At 40.8% G+C, this 19,115-nt stretch overlaps 1 protein-coding gene across 1 annotated transcript in view; it reads right to left on the bottom strand.

Annotated features, from left to right (window-relative positions):
• Positions 1 to 19,115, bottom strand: part of CSMD1 (CUB and Sushi multiple domains 1) — a 1,651,174-nt gene that overhangs the window by 179,429 nt on the left and 1,452,630 nt on the right. The window contains exons 44-47 of the mRNA XM_045010124.1: positions 6,753 to 6,930; positions 4,412 to 4,557; positions 2,926 to 3,006; positions 2,440 to 2,553 (exon numbers count right to left, since the gene is read on the bottom strand). Coding sequence (XP_044866059.1) covers positions 2,440 to 2,553; positions 2,926 to 3,006; positions 4,412 to 4,557; positions 6,753 to 6,930 — 519 coding nt within the window. The remainder of the gene's footprint in view (positions 1 to 2,439; positions 2,554 to 2,925; positions 3,007 to 4,411; positions 4,558 to 6,752; positions 6,931 to 19,115) is intronic.

Below are 19,115 nucleotides of genomic sequence, written 5' to 3' on the forward strand. Positions count from 1 at the left end.
GGGGCCCCCCGCCGCCGAAGACCGGGCTGCGCTTCGGCGGCGGGTCCCGCTTCCCCCTCGCCCCGGCCCCAGCCTCTTACCCCTGGCTCCCTCCTCACCCGGAGTCTCAGCGCCTCGCCGGAACAGCTGCAGCGTGTGGCCGGCGGGGCCTGAGCTCCGTCCCGCTCAGAGCCGCGTGGTGAGGGGGCGGGGCTGGGAGCTCCACGCCGAGCGGAGGGAGCTGAGCTCAGCCCGGAGCTCACAGCCCTGCCCCCTCCCCACGCAGCTCTGAGTGGGGCGGGGCTCAGGGGCCCCGCCGGAGACTCGTCGCTCGATGCGCTGAGGCTCCAGGAGAGGGGTGGAGGCGGGAGCCTCAGCTGTTCTCCTGGGGGCCCCTGCGGAGCGCGGGGCCCGGGGCAAATTGCCCCCTTTGCCCCCCCATCTGGGCGGCCCTGCTCTGCTGCCAGCAAATATCTGTGCAACCCACTGGCAAAGTTGTCTCACCCCTATCTAGTGCTGGTCCACAGAGAGTGACAATTCATTACTGCTGTCGGTTACACCCTTAGCTCAAGTTGCAGAGGTCTGTGTAGTGGATGTAAATGTTCTAACAAAATGCTGATGATCCAATTGACTGTCAATATGCTGTCACATGATGAAATGTCAATGGGTTTTAGGGTATTCAAACTTTTTTTTTTTTAACGAAAACTTAAGATATTACTTTGGCAACCTTAATTCTGGCATTTTCTAACTTTTGAGTGCTTGATATTGCCACCATAATAATGTCTTTTTAACAGAGTTTGTGTGCGAGTGCATACACACTAACACACACGCACACACTAGTATCTAATATGATCCTGATGTAAATCCTAATGTGACATTGATATAAATGTTAAAACTTGATACACAGCATTTTTATTTATATAACTTTCTGCAGTGAATATCATTAAAATGTAACCAAATGCAGTACTGCAGTATTGAGTTTGGTATTATCTTTTCTATATTTAGAATACAACTGGATGAGTACTGGAAAAACAAAAGTCCATCATTATTAGTGGCAGATTGGCCAGACTCATAGAGGGCCGTAGAGAGAATGGCTTCTTCTATGCAAGCAGTGGACACCATCCCTACAAGTGTAGAGGTCTTAGCCCTACATTCTACTTCCTTTACAGGAGGACCAAAGATACTAGGACAAGTTAATGTTTATCATGTTAAAGTTATTAATACAGTTGTAGTCAGATGTCTTTAGCAAGTACATAGTGCTCAGTAATCATTTTGTGAAAATTGGGGTAACATTCAGTAATATATACAGAGAAGTATTAATATGGTATCACAATAAATGCTTAATTTTCAATGATGTCCACTGTAAATAATATATATTTTGAAATTATGGAGGGCTGACAGTCCCTCCTCAGAAAAAGTTACAACTAATTTCTTGTGAAAAGTTTGATTTTTGACTGCTCTCCAATCTCCCCCAAACTAAAGTTATCTTCAAATTTCAGGGACAGCTTCTCTTCCATGACAGACCATCATTTCACAAGTTTGCTGGAGATCAAGGAAGGAATTTTATGATTATGATTTAGATTTTTCTTAGCCCTTTTTGTTTCAACATTTTTGTAAATGTTTTTGCCATCAAATATATAAAAAACAAACAAACATAAACTTAAATCCTCCCACAAATCCTGGAAAACTTTGCTTACAGAATAGTCATCATAAATATGAAGCTGTTGCCTGTCAGGTTTTGAAGATATTTTCACATGTTTTTGTGTGAATATACAAAAATAGATGGGACATATAACTATACTTTTTCACATTTAATTAATGTACATTCTTAAATCCTGAAATTTTAAACACATTAAACATCCATATGTAATGTGAATTATCAAAAGATTTTCAGTGTTTCCTTGTAAATGCTTAAATTTACCACAAGTATTTTTAAAGCACATTTTAAAAATGTTACAATATCACATCGTATGAAATATAATCGAGAAAACCCAGGTGAACCTTTTATTGGTTATCCTGCGAATGTTTAAATTAAGGACATGTGCTTAAACATTCACAAGACAACAAAAAGATATATTTTCCTTCTGGGGTGCAACACACATTAGGTCATGTTAATACATTTATACTTTATGTTTCAATAATAACACTTGATAAATATAGCCACTCATAAAACAAGGAAATAACGGGAGTTCAATACCTTTGAAAATAAGGCCATTTTTATTTAGGTTCCTAAACAATGATTTAGGTGTCTAATCAGACCTCAGGTTTGAAAACTGTTTCCTTGACTATGCTGAACTATCTGCTGAGGAAATACCTGGAAACATTTATATTAAACAGAGATGGAAACCACAGGAAATTAAAGTGTTCCAAAATCTTGCTGAGATTTCCATTTAGGATAAAGGAAAACTAAAAAGAATGCTCAATGAATCTGATGTACAATCTAAACAAAAACAGAGTTACCTTCACAAAATGGGGGTGAGCCCTCAAACTGCAGTTGTGCATTCAGCTTACAAGTCAACATGTCATTTCCAACCAGGGTGAAACCAGGATGACACTTGTATTTGGCAAAGTCTCCTGAAAAGGATCAATGACAGACTCTTTTTAATTACTCCTCAGTATGATCTATATTACCTTTTACAATGTGAAATATGTGATATTTCCCCTTAAAAGACATTATTTTATATAGTTACTGTATAATGTAGAAATGTAAAAGGAGAAGAAAACTTGAAATATGAATCTCATATTGTCAGATAGGAAGAGGACAGAAGGAATAATGGGAAGATTTCCATATTGTATTATATTTTCAAGCATTGGAGATACCTTAGAAATGTACTCAGGAGGAGAATGAGATGTAGTAATGGTTTAACTAGATTTTAAGTGAAAGTTGCGTAATGGCCAAGTGTGCTAGCATGAGTTTTATGAGAAAATGAGATACAAATGTATCACCTATTTCAAAATCATCATCTTCTGTAAGTAAGTCAGCCTGTGGAACTGCTGGTGGAGGCTGGCATTTCTTTAGTTGATAAGCTACAAAACAAAATTTAAATACTATTAAATATTAGATTAATAAAATTTATTATAATGGAAGTTAACACCCTCATCCTACAATTGACCGTGCATGGGCACCTGTGTGCCTACATGGATTCACACTGAAACCCACGCACAGTCAAAATTGCAATATCTGGATCTAAATTTTCACAACTAAACAAATCAGTTAAAACATGATGGTTACCCATCTCGTGACTTTTCATAATATTTCTAAAACAATATGAAAAATGTCTGTTAGCAATATAAAAATATACATCTCACGCACATTAGTCAGTGCAGTTCATCTCTGGTTTAAAACAACTGGGAGAAACCAGGGATGAATTTGACTCAATATATGTTTTACTTAGCAAAAACAAACAAAAAAGCCAGATGACTACTAATACAATGCCACCAATAAGTTATTAAAAAACAAATGTGAAATAGTTACCATTTCCTTCTAAACTAGTTTCTGTCAGCTCTTCAAATTTTTTGAGGATATACAATTTCAGGAAACATGTCCTGCTGGCCATAGTATTTACTGCTCTGAACAGTCCCATTGGGAAAATGAACATTACAATCACTAACATGTTTGTAGCTTTGGGCACTTAGTTTGTCTTTACCTCTACTGAACATTTAGGGCTTGATTTTCTCTCTGATAGCCTACGAGGATAATCCTGGCTAATATCTCCAAAATAAAGATGTCAGCCAGGGATAGGAATGCACATATTACACATATTAATCTCTCTCCTTCCATGGAAATCAGGCTCAGTTAAGAATAAAGCTGCTCCCTATATCCTCTTAATCCCTCCCCCACCTGTCAAGTTACAAAAGTTAAAAAACAAACAAATAAAGCATAATGGGAATCAATCCTCAGACCTCTCTAATTGTGACAGATGTGTGAGTTACTGCACCTCTCTAGGCACAGTGCAAGGAGAAAGGTGGATTGAGAACCATAAAAAGCCACTAAGGACAGGAAGGGGAAAGCATGCATATGAGGTACTCTCATCTCTGAGTATCTTTGTGTGCCGAGAGTAGTTAGTTAGTGTTCAAACCTCCCATTACACAGTTGCACATAACTGTGAGGATGACCAGAGATGGTACTGAACCTAGTTACCCCCAAATAAGTGAACTCTTGCATAAAAGATAGGCCAGAATTTTGCCACAAAATATGAAAAACAAAATAGTTCAACATTTAATATTTAGAGTTCAGTTTGTTCAAAAATGTCAGATTCAGACCTAAAGAATTCAAAAAAATGTGCATGAAAATCTGCACTACTACATTAAAATAGCAGGCCAAGTAAGCATGATTAATTTATTTTCTCAATAAGGACATCATGGTTAGGAAATATTCCTAAAATCCACAAACTAATCTGCAAAACTATATGTTCCTAGGAAGCAGACTGACCATGGAAATTGAGGACAAAGAACCCTCCAGTTGAGAAGTCACTGTGAAATTTGAGAAGGACTTGATTGGTCGAGCTGTAAGCTGTTTCAAGAGCTGTGTTCCCACTGAAAACACCCAGCTGAGGTGAATTTTGATCAGGACCATCCCTAGAGACCAAAAGAAAGAAAGTAGTCTTAGTAAAAACCTATATAATTAAAATTTAAATTAACAATCTATTTTCTTTTGACAGCAGGCTAAATCTTTGAGAAAGCAAGTTAATCCTAACTACTGTGGTTGAGATTGTTTCATTTGTATTCAGTCTATGAAGGCAATGTTGAATATTTTTTCTAACGTCAAAGCCTGACCCTTTTAGAGAAGGTTGAGAAAAGTGCATGCAATAGTCACTTTCATTTTTGCATAGGTAAGATACCTGCAGGCTACCTTTAGAATCTTGAGGTTTTCTACACCTCTCTTCCATTCCATTCCATTCCTTTCCTTCCCATTCTATGTTTCACATATAAATCAGTTGTACCTCAGAAAAATAAACCATTTTACATATCTTGAGAACTCTTGAAACCACATGATACATTTATTGCCTGCCAGTCTTTTTTATGCCAGTAGTTCCAGTACAATCAAGGGAGTAAGGGTTTGCAGGATGACACCTTTGTTCATGATTGCCATTCACTCCCAACTGCTGTAGACATGTGCTCAGAAATCAAATAAGAGCTCTGCATCTCACAACAGCAGAACAGACACCAAATACACACACACACACACACACATACAATATTAAGCTACTTTCATTTTGAGTATCATTATGTAAAAACATTTCAGCTAAAAAAGTCAGAACAACTAAAACACTGTTTTCACTTTCCAACCTCTAGAACACTTCTTTTGTGGGCCCTCCATAGGTTACACCTGCTGAACCCAAACTGAATCAAGAAGCTTTTGTGATATGTACTTTACTACACTATACTCCAGAAATCATTTAGCTTCTGCCCTTTCACTATCTTTAGATCAGAAGGATATTTGCTCACTTCAGTCTATGATGAGTTCAGTCCAACTTCTGACAGATAAAAACCCAGTGCATTAATTCATGTCTTGTCTATCCTAAGCCTATCAAGTTAACCTCCTTATCACAGACAAATATATATATATAAAACCAGAGTATACATGAACTATGTTTTAAACAGTGTCATTTGTCAAGTGTGTTTAATGCATTTATCACTATTCATTCCAGTACCAGCTTTGAAAATTACCCCATCCTAACATAAATACATGCTGCCACTAATGACAACTATAAATAAATAAAATCAAAATAAAACCAACCACTTTTACTTACCTTCTTGCAACAGTGGTTCTTTGAGGTGTGTTGGATATGTCCATCATACTGTGGGCATGTGTGCGCCTCAGGCAGCAGTGCCAGATAATTTTGCCTAGCAGTACCTATGGGGTGACCCCACCTATCTCCAAGCTCCTTGTGCTGCAAGTGAGGATATAAAGGATAGAGATTCTCCATCCCTCCTCCAGTTTCTTCGCACTGGAACCTAATGTTAGACTCTCATGTGCTGGGGAAGGAGGGTGCACTGTGTAATGGAAATATGCAAAACATCTTCAAGAACAACGGTTATGAGAAGTAACCTTTTTTCTTCTTCGAGTGCTTGCATATGTCATTACATTGTAGATGACACCCAAGCTGTTACCCCAGAAGATGAGATTAGGAGTCTCCTCTGAAGAGGGACAGCTGGACCACCTTGCCTACATTTGCATCTTCCCGTGAAGCAGCAGACAGTGAGTAATGACTGCTGGAAGTATGGATCGAGGCAAGCACTCAAAGAGGACCTAAAAAAATTAGGCTAAAAGGGCTTTGAAATTTTTCCTTCTTCTGCCCAATGCATCATGATATAAATATCCATTATTTTCAAATTAACATGAACACTATATTTTAATTAATATTTTTCATTTTAAAAGTAAAATTACCAAAAACAACAACTAAAAAACAAACATAACTGTTATCACCTGCCTGCACCATAAGGGTTACAAGGTGGGTGAGGTAATAACTTTTATTGGACCAACTTCTGTGTTGGTCCAATACAAGACATTACCTTACCCACCTGATATCTCTAATATCCTGTGACCAATACTACTACAAGAATGCTGTATTATGTGGAACTTACTCTGTCCATTTATGCAGTTAGTTTATGTATCCATTTTTGTTTTAACCTTACTCTTAACTACTCTGTGTCTTTGGAACCTATATTGCATTGTAGAGAACACCACTAAGTAAAAGTCAGAGCTACAGACACAGAGTCAAGGACAAATCAACCAGACACCAATTATTTTATGTTGAACAGTCACATACCAAACTGCAATGTAGTCATTCACTGGTTCAGTTTGGAGTAAGGTAAAGTTGATATAAACCCCATGGCCTTGAGGGACAGAAATAAGCCATGTACAGTCCTTTGAATTTGGATATTCATCTGGAAATCCTGGGGAATAAACTGTACCATTCGGAGAGGTTACATTATAGCCACAAGGAGCTGAAAAGAAAACAAAGGAAAAATTAACAGGCGGAATAAATTTATTGCAGTTAAAATGGAATAGAAAAATGGACCAAAATTTTAAAGATTCTGCAGAACAAAATAATCAAAGTCTTTACAAGAACAATTTTCCTTGGTTGGGTGACTTTCAGTGATAAGATGATTTATATCTCTAAGAAATAACTTATTCCTGATGTCTTTCATAGTATATTGCTTAAAACTCATCAGAAATCTGTTCAAACTATTGCTTATGTATAGCATTCGTTAAATGAAGTTATGACACATTTTTAAAAAATATTTTTCCTGTTGTACTTAATCTCTGGAAATCAAGGGAAGAAACACCCACAACACACAATCTACAGACCATCACACAATGAAAAAGCATCCTCCCCCAGAATGGAACCTTGAACAGGACAAGTACAGAATTCCCAAGGAATGCTAAGCACTGACTGTGCTTCCACTACCACCACAAACGCAAACTACACTTTATTTATCTCTATTTTCCATCCCCCTCCTCCCCATTCTTTAATCGAAGTTTGTGTGTTGGTTTTTCTTTTCTTTTTAAAAATGAAATGAAGATACAGGCATAAATTAGCATATACTTGCACAATGAAATTCTAAGGCGAGTTTGTAACATGGAATTGTGTTTGACTTCTGTAAAGGCAGTGAATATTTAGAATTGTGCCCTGTGTTTGGTCTGCATCTTGGGAAATTAATGACAGTGATTATGGATACAGGATGAATCTGCCCACCATATGTGGCTAGGAGTGTCAATTAGTAGAAAATAAGAGTGAGATTTAATTACATGTTTTATTTTGTGGGGTGTACATATATATGCAAGAGGAATAAAAAGTTCTCTAGATTCCTCTCCACCGTTCATATACATCTTCACCCTTTAAAGCACCCTTATAGATCCTGAGTTGCAATGACACTCCCTCCAGTCCAGGAGAGCTGGACATACCTCTTTCCAGAGTCAATCCATTCTATGGTGACCAGATATCCCGTTTTTAAAGGGACAGGCCTGTATTTAAGCTCTCCTGCATGTGTTCCGGCTTTTTTTTTTAAATGGGCAAATTGTCCTGTAATTTCTGTCTTCTCCCTCCCATCAGTACTGGTGGGTCCCGCTACTGGCCAGATCCCTGCTCACCAGCCGCCCACTCACCAGTGGTGAGTGGGAGGGTCCCGTGGCTGATGATGGGTGTGGGTGTGCAAGGTTGGTGGTTGGGCAAAGCTGAAGCACGCGGGGCCGGCTGCTCCCCCTGCTGTTCCATCAGCACAGCCCCCACTGCATGCTGGCTTTCAGCCAGTCGGGCCTCGCCCCCGTCCTGTTTTCAGCCAGTGATGGCTGCACTCTGCAGTGGCTGATGAGTGCAGGCAGGCGCCAGGTAGCGGCCAGTTACGTGTTGCCTCTGCAGCTCACCCACTGACCCGTTACGTGCTCCCCCTCTCGCTGTCCTCTCCCTGCTTTGCCCCTTCACCCCGCCCCAATCCCGCTGGCTCCTCCATATCCCCCCCTGGCGGGGCACATTCCACTCCCAGTGCTGTGTGGAGAACCAGCCCCTGGTCGGAACGCTTAGCTCATCAATGGGCTTGCCAGAAGGCTCCTTCCTTTCCCCACTGCCTCTGGCTGGGCCAGCGCCCCAGGAAAGCCCAAGACACTCTGGTCCGGTGCACTGGCCAGGAGGAGCGAAGCCCTGCATGTGCCAGAGCCCCGCACTGGCACAGGGAAGCCTCTCTGCCTCTCTGCCAAGCTGTGGAGTGGTAGTGGTGAAGCAATTTCCAGCCTGTTTGCCCCCGACCCTGCAGACTCCACAGCAGCCCCCCGGACAGCGGCTTAGCACTCTCTTCCCCCTAGCTCTGTCCTCTAGGCACCCTCCACTGCTGAGCCATCTCTCTGGCTAGGTTTGCTGAAGCTCCTGCAATCAGGTTCCTGGGCCCTGGTGCACAGTGCATCCTTAGGGGTTAACCCCTTCCTGCCTGCACTGTAGGAGGCGGCTGGGTTATGTCGGTGGCCAGCAGCAGCCTGGAAGTGTTATCTGCCTTTCGACACTGTGTTGGCAGGAAAGGATAAGCTGCTTCCAGCACAAGGCGGGGGGTGGGAGGAGGGAGAAGAGATGAGCTCTGTGAAGACACGAGCCAGGTCATCCCTTCCTCTCCCCATCCTCCACTGCGACAGGAAGCAGCTCCCATCCCCTCCTTCATGCACAGTGCGGAAAGGCTGCTGCTAGCCACATACTGATGTGAACACTGGCAGAAATCTGGGGAGAAGGGCATGTGACCCTGCATCCCCTCACCCCACATGTTGCCTCAGGAAGACACAGTGCTAGGTACCAGGAGAAATGGGTCGGTCTCGGGGGCCCAGTCAGGCCTGGAAGGCAGAGAGCGCCTGGCAGGAGGATCGGATTGGTCAATCACACCCACCTACCCAGCCACATCCTGTGTGAGAGAGGTGTACGGGAGTGTGTGTGTGTGTCACCTCTCCACGTGTGAACCCTAAAGTCTTAAGGATAAGAAGGTAAATAAAAATAATCCAACAAAGCAGTATTTCTTTTTAACAGGGGCCCAGTCAACTTGATGTTAATTTGAATGTTTGTACTACATAGTTCTGAATGATTGCCATTGAACTTGCTTGAATATGAATAATTTTACCAGGTGTCCCTTGTTCAGAATAGGGAAATATGGTCACCCTAATCCATTTTATTATGGATGTAGGAGGAAGTTTCAGGCAGGAGGATTTCTCACTCACCGTATGGTTTGAAAATACTGTGATATTAGGGCAGCTGGAGGATCTGGTCAGTAGAGGAGTACCTTTGGTTGGCTTGCCCAATGTAAAATGGGTTTGGTTAAATGCCCTTTCTTCTGGTTGATTCCTGGTTGCTTAAGTAGCCCTCAAAGGAAGAAGACAGACTCTGACAGCCATAGGATTGGGGCTACATACAGATAACAAAGCCAGACCTCCAGCCTTATGCTAAGCATAAACCATCTGGTCCAGAAAATCTGGTCTGCTGTCTCCACAGTATTCCCTGCCTCTGATGGTTCAATGAGCTTTAGAAAGCTTGCAAGATTGCTATGTTCAAATATATTTCCTGACACTAATATAATTTCAAGAGTAGAATCTTTTAAGTTATATTTTAGCTATATATTTAAAAAAAAACGTTAGTTGCTTTATACTAAAAATATGTGTAGGTTATGCTTTTCTATGCTTTCTGGTTCAAAACTTTTTTTATTATTATTATTTTGTCTTCACTGTTCAGTCACCGTTTATAAAGCAGACTAAGCTTTAGCTCAATAAAGATCACCCAATTCTTCCTTTACTCTTGTTACCCAGATCTGTCAATAAATTATCACAGCTAATAGAAATATAATATTATAAACATGATATACACAGCTGATACTGTGCTCTTTTTCAAAGTATTACAGAAAGTATTACAACCTGCTAACTAAGGAGAAATAATAGCCTGTATTTCCAGCAACTATAAAAATGGCAGTAGTTTAAGTTAGTAAGTCAGTCTAATTCAATTATTGTACTCTTCTTTAGATACTATGTACAGAGAGAAAGGGGCCCTTTATACAGGAAAAGGTCTTAACTAGAGTGGAGTTGTTTGGTAGCTGAACCGAAAAACAAAAAGAAAACAGTTCATTTAAAATAAAAACTGATTTTTTTTCATTTTACACTCTGTAACAATAAAACAAAAACAAAAAATTATTTCAGTCAGAATGAAATGTTTTGAATGGTGATCATAGAATCATAGAAGATTATGGTTGGAAGAGACCTCAGGAGGTCATCTAGTCCAACCCCCGAAGAAAAACAATATTTCCAAATTAAACATCAATTTGATTTTACATTTAATTTGTACAATATCATTTTGAATTGACATTCAGTTTAAATGAACCATTTCAACATTTTTTAAACTAAAGTTTTGATATTTCTGAATTTTTTGTTTTTAGTATTTTTTTTATGGCTAACACTAGCTGAATCCAACCCAAATTCACAAACAGTGTTGGTACCCTGAACAATCAATTTTTCAATAATTTACTCTTTGCTCAAAAAAAGTTACCATCTTTAATCTTAATCAGGCCTCTGGTTTTATGGGTGTAACTTTACACTGGTGTGTGTGTGTGGGGGGGGGTTTGAGGCGTGCAATATATCATGGGGGGCATGGCCACGTCAATCTCTGTGGATCTCGTGTGGTCAACTAGACAGAAATCCCACTGCAGCACAGAAGTAGGGCTTCACCTTGACAAGCTCACAAGACCCTCTGACAAGCCATATAAGACTTAGGGGTCCCCAACATCCCTCCTCTTGCCTGTCATAAGAGGATCTTGAACTCCCCCCACTCCACTCCTTATGGGGTAAGTAACCTCATCCTTCCCAAACCTGCATGCCTTAGAAAGCTTGTTTGTCTCCGAGGAACTAGACTGGAACTGCCAGCTGCCTGACAAAACTGGAAAGAAATGTTGGCTCCATAAGGTTTCCAGTGAGTGGTGGCTGGTTATGAGGGGCCCTTAAAGCCCTCTTAAGGCTAGGAGGGTCCCCAACAAGCCTCATAGGTCTTGCAGAAAGGAAATAGATGTAGCAGTAGGTTAATGAGCCTCTTAACACCTACAGAAGAGAAGGAATGTCACCATTGTGCTGCCCCTCCCCCAGGATTCTGTTGTTTCAGACCTGTTCTTTTGCTCCTCTTCCTCCCTTCTGCACTGCCCTCAGTGCGCTGCTCCTCACATCCACTTTTTCCACTTCCAACCACATATATATCAACGGAATTAATCACAAACAACTTCTTTTGGTAACAAAAAAAACAAATGTTTCCCCATTGATAAGACTCCCTAGCAAACAGTTTATATTTTCAGGACTCTCTGCAAAGACAAAAGGCTATAAACATAAAATAAGACAGATGTAAAACAGAAGATGACAACTTGTTTCTCCAGTACTCATTTGGCATCCTACTATAAACTCATCAGAACTGATGGTGAATTCTGATATCATTATTTCAAATCTTATTTTTTAGCAATTTAATTTTGGTTGTATGTAATCAATCATAACTAACATAAGCAAATACTGTAACCTAGATTTTATCTCTATTCTTTCCACTTTTTACTATAAAATGACAAATAAAATGTTAGAAGTTTTTTAATCCTGGGGAACATTCTGTTATTGTGGTGTCATAATTCTCGGATTCCTTTGTTTGAGTCACTTCAAAAGCATCAGAAAACAGCTCTTATCCCTTAGATTTAACCAACCAATTTTGAGGCCAACATTGCTTTTTATGTGGATTTTTTGTTGTTCTTTTGAGGGGAAAAGGAAACTTTGCAGAGTGTGGCATAACTGGGTTTCTAATATAAACTCAGTTGACTTAAACTGTCAATGCTACTTCCATCCAGTTATGTTTATTTTTGAGGGAACTTGTGAGAACTGTGGGGGGAAAAAATTCTAAGCATCAGCCCATTTTATACATACATTCACTCTCTTTTTGCACTCAAAATGTATAACTAAATCCACATGAACTCACTTGTAAATTTACTGTAAGTGATGAACATGAAGCCTACACACAGCTCAAAGAACTCCAGTTACTGTACAAGTTGAACAACCTCTTCTTTGAATATTGTCCCTGTGGGTGCTCCACTTCAGGTGATTCCTGAGCAGTACCCCACTAAGATTTGGAGCAGAGTTCAATACAAAGGAGAGAACTGCATTGCCTACTGCAGCATCTGACCTTGAAGCTGGAATTAAGGCATGATGGTTACAAAAAGTATTACCAGAGGACAAGTTGCTGCTCTAAGGGTGTCTTGAAATGGTAAATCTTTAAGTAAGGCTATAGACCTAGCTAGTGCTCTTCTGGAATGACAATGGGAGGATTGGGCCAAAAGAAATCTGATGAGGTTCAACAAGGACAAGTGCAGAGTCCTGCACTTAGGAAGGAAGAATCCCATGCACTGCTACAGGATGGGGACCGACTGGCTAAGCAGCAGCTCTGCAGAAAAGGACCTGGGGATTACAGTGGATGAGAAGCTGGATATGAGTCAGCAGTGTGCCCTTCTTGCCAAGAAGGCCAACAGCATATTGGGATGTATTAGTAGGAGTATTGCCAGGAGATCGAGGGAAGTGATTAGTCCCATCTATTCAGCACTGGTGAGGCCACACCTGGAGTACTGCATCCAGTTTTGGTCCCACCACTACAGAAGGGATGTGGACAAATTGGACAGAGTCCAGCGGAGGGCAACAGAAATTATTAGGGGGCTAGGGCACATGACTTAAGAGGAGAGGCTGAGGGAACTGGGATTATTTAGTCTGCAGAAGAGAAGTGTGAGGGGGGATTTTATAGCAGCCTTCAACTACCTGAAGTGGGTTCCAAAGAGGATGGAGCTCGGCTGTTCTCAGTGGTGGCAGATGACAGAACTAGAAGCAATGGTCTCAAGTTGCAGTGGGGGAGGTCTAGGTTATATATTAAGCAACACTATTTCACTAGGAGAGTGGCGATGCACTGGAATGGGTTAGCTAGGGAGGTGGTGAAAAGACTGAAAAAACCTCTATGGATGAGTGAAAAGCTGTTATTGCAGTTAAGTTGACCATAATGGCATTCATACAAAGCCCCAGTGCTTTCAGTTCCAACAGGTAATGCAATACCATAGGAAGAGAAGAGTGAGTTGGCAAGATCCAACAACGGTTACACCAAAGATGATATAGTTTCCACTATGGAGATAACTATTTCATTTAGATGTTTCTACTGTTTAATAAAATGTGTTATACTTCTGATGAACAGAGTATCTCTACTCCTGAGAACCATCAAGAAACCATGCTTGGAGTTTCAGAAATTGCAGGTTGGGATGCAGTGTTCAAACAGCATCCTGAGTCAGCAAACAAGGACTGATCAGAAATGAGGTTTTTTTTTAGAAAGAGGTATCAAACTTGTCTCAGCCACATTGGTGCAATCAATATGACCACGGTCCAATCTTGTTGAGAATCTTCAACAATATTGGTGTCAGTGGATATGCATAGAGAAGACCCATGAGATGAGAAAAGTGTCTCCTAGTTGAAATATCTTGTGTGAAATATGAACAGTGACATGAAAATGTGTGTCTTGTAGGTCAAGAGTCACAAACCAATCTCCTAAATCTAATGAAGGTATTATTGCTGCAAAGGTCACCATCCTGAATTTATATAATCCCAACTATACATATAAAATGCTGGGGTCTAAATTAGCTGTTACCACTCAAAGTACTCCCTGGTGAAGAAAGAGATCTTGGAGTCATTGTGGATAGTTCTCCGAAAAAATCCACTCAATGTGCAACGGCAGTCAAAAAAGTGAACAGAATGTTGGGACTCATTAAGAAAGGGTTAGATAATAAGACATAAAATATCATATTGCCTCTCTATAAATCCATGGTATGCCCATGGCTTGAATACAGCATGCAGACATAGTTGCCCCATCTCAAAAAAAGATATATTGGAATTGGAAAAAGTTCAGAAAAGGGCAACAAAAATTATTAGGGGTACAGAACGACTGCCATATGGGGGAGATTAATAAGACTAGGACTTTTCAGCTTGGAAAAGAGATGCCGAAAGGGGGATATGATAGAGGTCTATAAAATCATGACTGGTCTGGAGAAAGTAAAGAAGGAAGTGTTATTTAGTCCTTCTCATAACACAAGAACTAGGGGTCACGAAATAAAATTAATAGGTAGCAGGTTTAAAACAAACAAAAGGAAGTATTTTTTGTATACAACATGCAGTCAGTCTGTGGAACTCTTTGCCAGAGGATGTTGTGATGACCAAGATAGGGTTCAAAAAAGAACTAGATAAATTCCTGGAGGATAGGTGCATCAATGTCTATTGGCCAGGATGGGCAGGGATGGTGTCCCTAGCCTCTGTTTGCCAGAAGCTGGGAATGGGCAATAGGGCATTGATCACTTGATGATTGACTGTTCTGTTCATTTCCTCTGGGGGGGCATTGGCCACTGTCAGAAGACAGGATACTGGGCAAGATGGATCTTTGGTCTGACCCAGTATGGCCATTCTTATGTTGTTTCACATATCTTTTTAGAAACATGAGATCTAAAATTGGCCTCCATCTTCTGTTACTTTTGGGGACCAGGGAGTACTTTGAATAGAATCCCCTTCTCCTATGCTGCACAGAAACTGTTTCCACAATCCCTACATGTAGAAGTGAGGCAACCTCTTGCATCAGCAATTGATCATGAGATGGCTCCCTGAAAAGGGAAGGGGTGGGGAATGGGTGGGGGGATAGATTTGAAATGAATAGTGTAACCAGATGTTATGGCTTCCAAACCCCATTTCTTGGATGTTATATTCTCCTATGCAGCCTGAAAATGGGAGATGCAGTAACCAAAAGGAGGGACAGGCATAGGATGGGTTGCAAAACCCTGTTGACTGGATAGTTGAGACTCTCAACTAAGTCATTAATATTGTCACTTGGAGGACACACACAGCTGAGAAGGTGCAGCTGTAGCTGAAGGAGGTTTCTGTTTAGAGTATGTTGGTTCTCTTGCCCAGGGACACAGATGATCTACAGTAAATTGAATATAGGGCTGGGCTGGGCTGGGCTGGGCGTATTCTTTGTGCCATCTGAGACCTTGTAAATCTCCTCTTATATACAGGAATATAACAGCATGGTTCTTGAGTCCCTTAAAGTGTGGAGAGTCTGCAAAGAGCTCATCACTGTCAAAGGGAAGGTCCTTGATGGTACTCTGATCCTGTCTTTGGGAAGCCCAACAGCTGCAACCAACATGCTCTTCTTATGACCACTGAAGTGGATACAGACTATGTTATAATATCCACAGCATCCGAGGAAGCCTGGAGCAATATCTTTGCCAAGGTGTGAAACTCAAGTTGTTCACAATGCTCCTCTGGGAGATGATCAATAAAGGAATTACATTTTTTTAAATTAAATGGTCATATTTCACAATAAGCACCTGATAGTTCACTATTCTAAATTGAAATCTGTCTGAAGAATAACATTTACCACGAAAAAGATTGAGCCTCTTGTAGTCCTTGCTATAAGGGCTGGAATTTGAGCTATCTTGTCTACTCTGTGCATTTATAACCTCCACTAACGGAGATTTTGGCACCATTTGAAAAAAAAAGAAATTCTGAATCCCTGGCAAGGACATAATACTTTTTATCTGCCTTCTTGCAGGTAGGTGGTGCAGTAGCTTGGTTTTGCCAAATGGTCTTAGCAGGTTCCATAAGAGCTTCATTGACTGGGATGGCAATCCTCATGAATGTTGACATATTTAAAATGTTCAGAAGTTTACAGTGAGACTCCGAACCTCCTCTAATGAAATCTGAAACATGGCAGAAATTCGCGTATTCAGTTCCTGGAATTGTCTGTCATCATCCATCATAGAAGGCAGCGGAGGTGTCAGAACTTTGTCAGACAATGAGGAGGAAGTATTTGTAAGAGATGTCACCTCCTTGTCTGCCCTTGATTACTGCTTTTTGAAGGTCCCATCTTCTGGCACTGGTGGTGGTAGAGGTGGTAGGGGGAATGAGTTTTTCTCTGCTCCCGCCAATGGTGTGAAGATTTTGTCACAAATTGCTGATGATAAAATTCCCATGGGTCCCAACAAGACCACTGGGAGGCGAAGGGCATATGGTATAGATGGATGCAACCATCTGTGTTCTTAACAGGTGGTTGTCCTTTGAGGTCTATCACTCTCCCGTATCTCACTGAAGGAGGAAGGGAAATTAGCATTTAATTTCAGAAAGGGGTACTACACAAAAAGGAGGAGGTTAGTTAAACAGAAATTGAGAGATATAGCACCAAAAGTGATATCCCCGAAAGCTGCATGGAAACTTTTTAAAGACACCATAATAGAGGCTCAAATTAAATGTATACTCCAATTTAAAAAAATAGTAAGAGAACCAAAAAAGTGCCACTGTGGCTAAACAACAAAATAAAAGAAGCAGTGAGAGGCAAAAAAGCATCCTTTTAAAAATGGAATATAAATCCTAGTGAGGAAAATACAAAGGAGCATAAACTCTCTCAAATGAAATGTAAAAATATTATTAGGAAGGACAAAAAAGAATTTGAAGAACAGTTAGCCAAAGACTCAAAAAATAATAGCAAAAAAATATTAAGTACATCAAAAGCAGGTAGCCTGCCGAATAACCAGTGGACCACTGGACAATCGAGATGCTAAAGGAGCACTCAAGGAGAATAAGATCATTGCAGAGAAACTAAATGAATTCTTTGCATCGGTCTTCACGGCTGCGGGTGTGAGGGAGATTCCCAAATATGTACCATTCTTTTCCCCCACAAAATCTGAAGAACTGTCCCAGACTGAGGTATCATTAGAGGTGGTTTTGGAACTAATTGATAAACTAAACAGTAATAAGTCACCAGGACCAGATGGTATTTATCCAAGAGTTCTGAAGGAACTCAAATGTGAAATTACAAAACTACTAAAATTACTGGAGGATAGCTAATGTGACACCAATTTTTAAAAAGGGTTCCAGAGGTGATCCTGGCAATTACAAGCCAGTAAGTCTGACTTCAGTACCAGGGAAACTAGTTGAAACTATAGTAAAGAAGAAAATCGTCAGACACATAAACATAATTCATGTTATATTGGGTCGTGTTATGTCAGGGTAGAGGTGTATATTGGAATTGGAAAAGGTTCACAAAAGGGCAACAAAAATGATTAGGGATACGGAACGGCTTCCATATGAGAAGAGATTAGTAAGACTGGGACTTTTCAGCTTGGAAAAAGACAACTAAGGGGGATATGTTAGAGGTCTATAAAATGATGACTGGTGTGGAGAAAGTAAATAAGGAAGTGTTATTTACTCCTTCTCATAAAACAAGAACTAGGGGTCATCAAATGAAATTAATAGGCAGCAGGTTTAAAACAAACAAAAGGAAGGTTTTGTTGTTTTTCTCCCCACAAAATACACAGTAAACCTATGGAATTCCTTGCCAGAGGATGTTGTGAAGGCTAACACTATAAAAGGTTAAAAAAAGAAGTAGATAAGGTCATGGAGAATAGGTCCAGCAATGGCTATTAGCTAGGATGGTCAGGGATGGTGTCTTTAGCCTCTATTTGCCAGAAGCTGGGAATGGGTGATAGGGGATGGATCACTTGATGATTACCTGTTCTGTTCATCCCCTGTGGGGCATCTCACATTGGCTACTGTGTGAAGACAGGACACTGGGCCAGATGGACCTTTGGTCTGACCCAGTATGGCCGTTCTTATGTTCTTATGAATTCTTGCATCAGGGGAACCCTGTTCTGAGATTTGAGTCCAAGGAATTCTTTTCAACATACTCCAATGGGGGAGGGAGATAACTGTTCTGCTTGTACTGTACATCAGAGTGAGCATGGTACTCTAGATGATGTGGGAGGGGTGGTCAGTGACAAAGTACATCTCGGTGTAGATAACCATCCAGTACCAGTTAACAGAGGGGACTCCAGCTCCAAAGATACTATTAGGGCCTTAGAATATCTAAATTCTTGCAGGCCCCACAGCTTCAGAGATGTGTTGAGCGAGAACTTGTGGAAGACAGCTTTGGTTCCAAGGTAGCTGGCACCGAGCTACTGGCAAAGGAATGAGTTGACTCTGATTCCATCAGTTGACTTCCATGTTGATGAGACTGACTGATGTTCAGGGATGAGAATAGAATTCCCCTTGGAAGAGTCTCTACAGCTCCAGGTACAGGTATGTGAGCTAGGCATCAAGTTTGTCTTTGAGGATCTCTTACCTGCCTTTGTGGTACCAGAATCACTCAGAGCCTCCATGGAACTCCCCTTGGGACCTGAGGTCTCCAAAGCCTTTTTGTGCATTGGTGATTAAGACTTTCTTGGAGGTTTAGTCTTTGCCTCTTTCTGCACAGAAGCAAATTTCGAAGGTCTTCGGTGCTAAAGAAGTAATAGTGCCACAGTATCACTTACATGTGTTGAGCAGCCTCCAGTGACAGAGATCTTGATGTGGCCTGGGCACTAGCTGTACTGGGAGGTCTATGTACAGGCAGGTCCCCTGCCCCTGGATCCGAAGCCCATCTTTAGGCTTGTTCCATCATGAGGAGTTTAAATTTAATTTTAAATTAAATTAAAATTAAATATTAATTTAAATTTAATATCCCTATTTTGGAGGGATATACCTTTGAAGAAAATGCAGATCTTACACTTACTGAGAATATGAATCTCTCCAAAACAGCAGAGGGGCT

The sequence above is a fragment of the Mauremys mutica genome, chromosome 3 (assembly GCF_020497125.1).
Source record: "Mauremys mutica isolate MM-2020 ecotype Southern chromosome 3, ASM2049712v1, whole genome shotgun sequence".
NCBI lineage: Eukaryota > Metazoa > Chordata > Testudines > Geoemydidae > Mauremys > Mauremys mutica.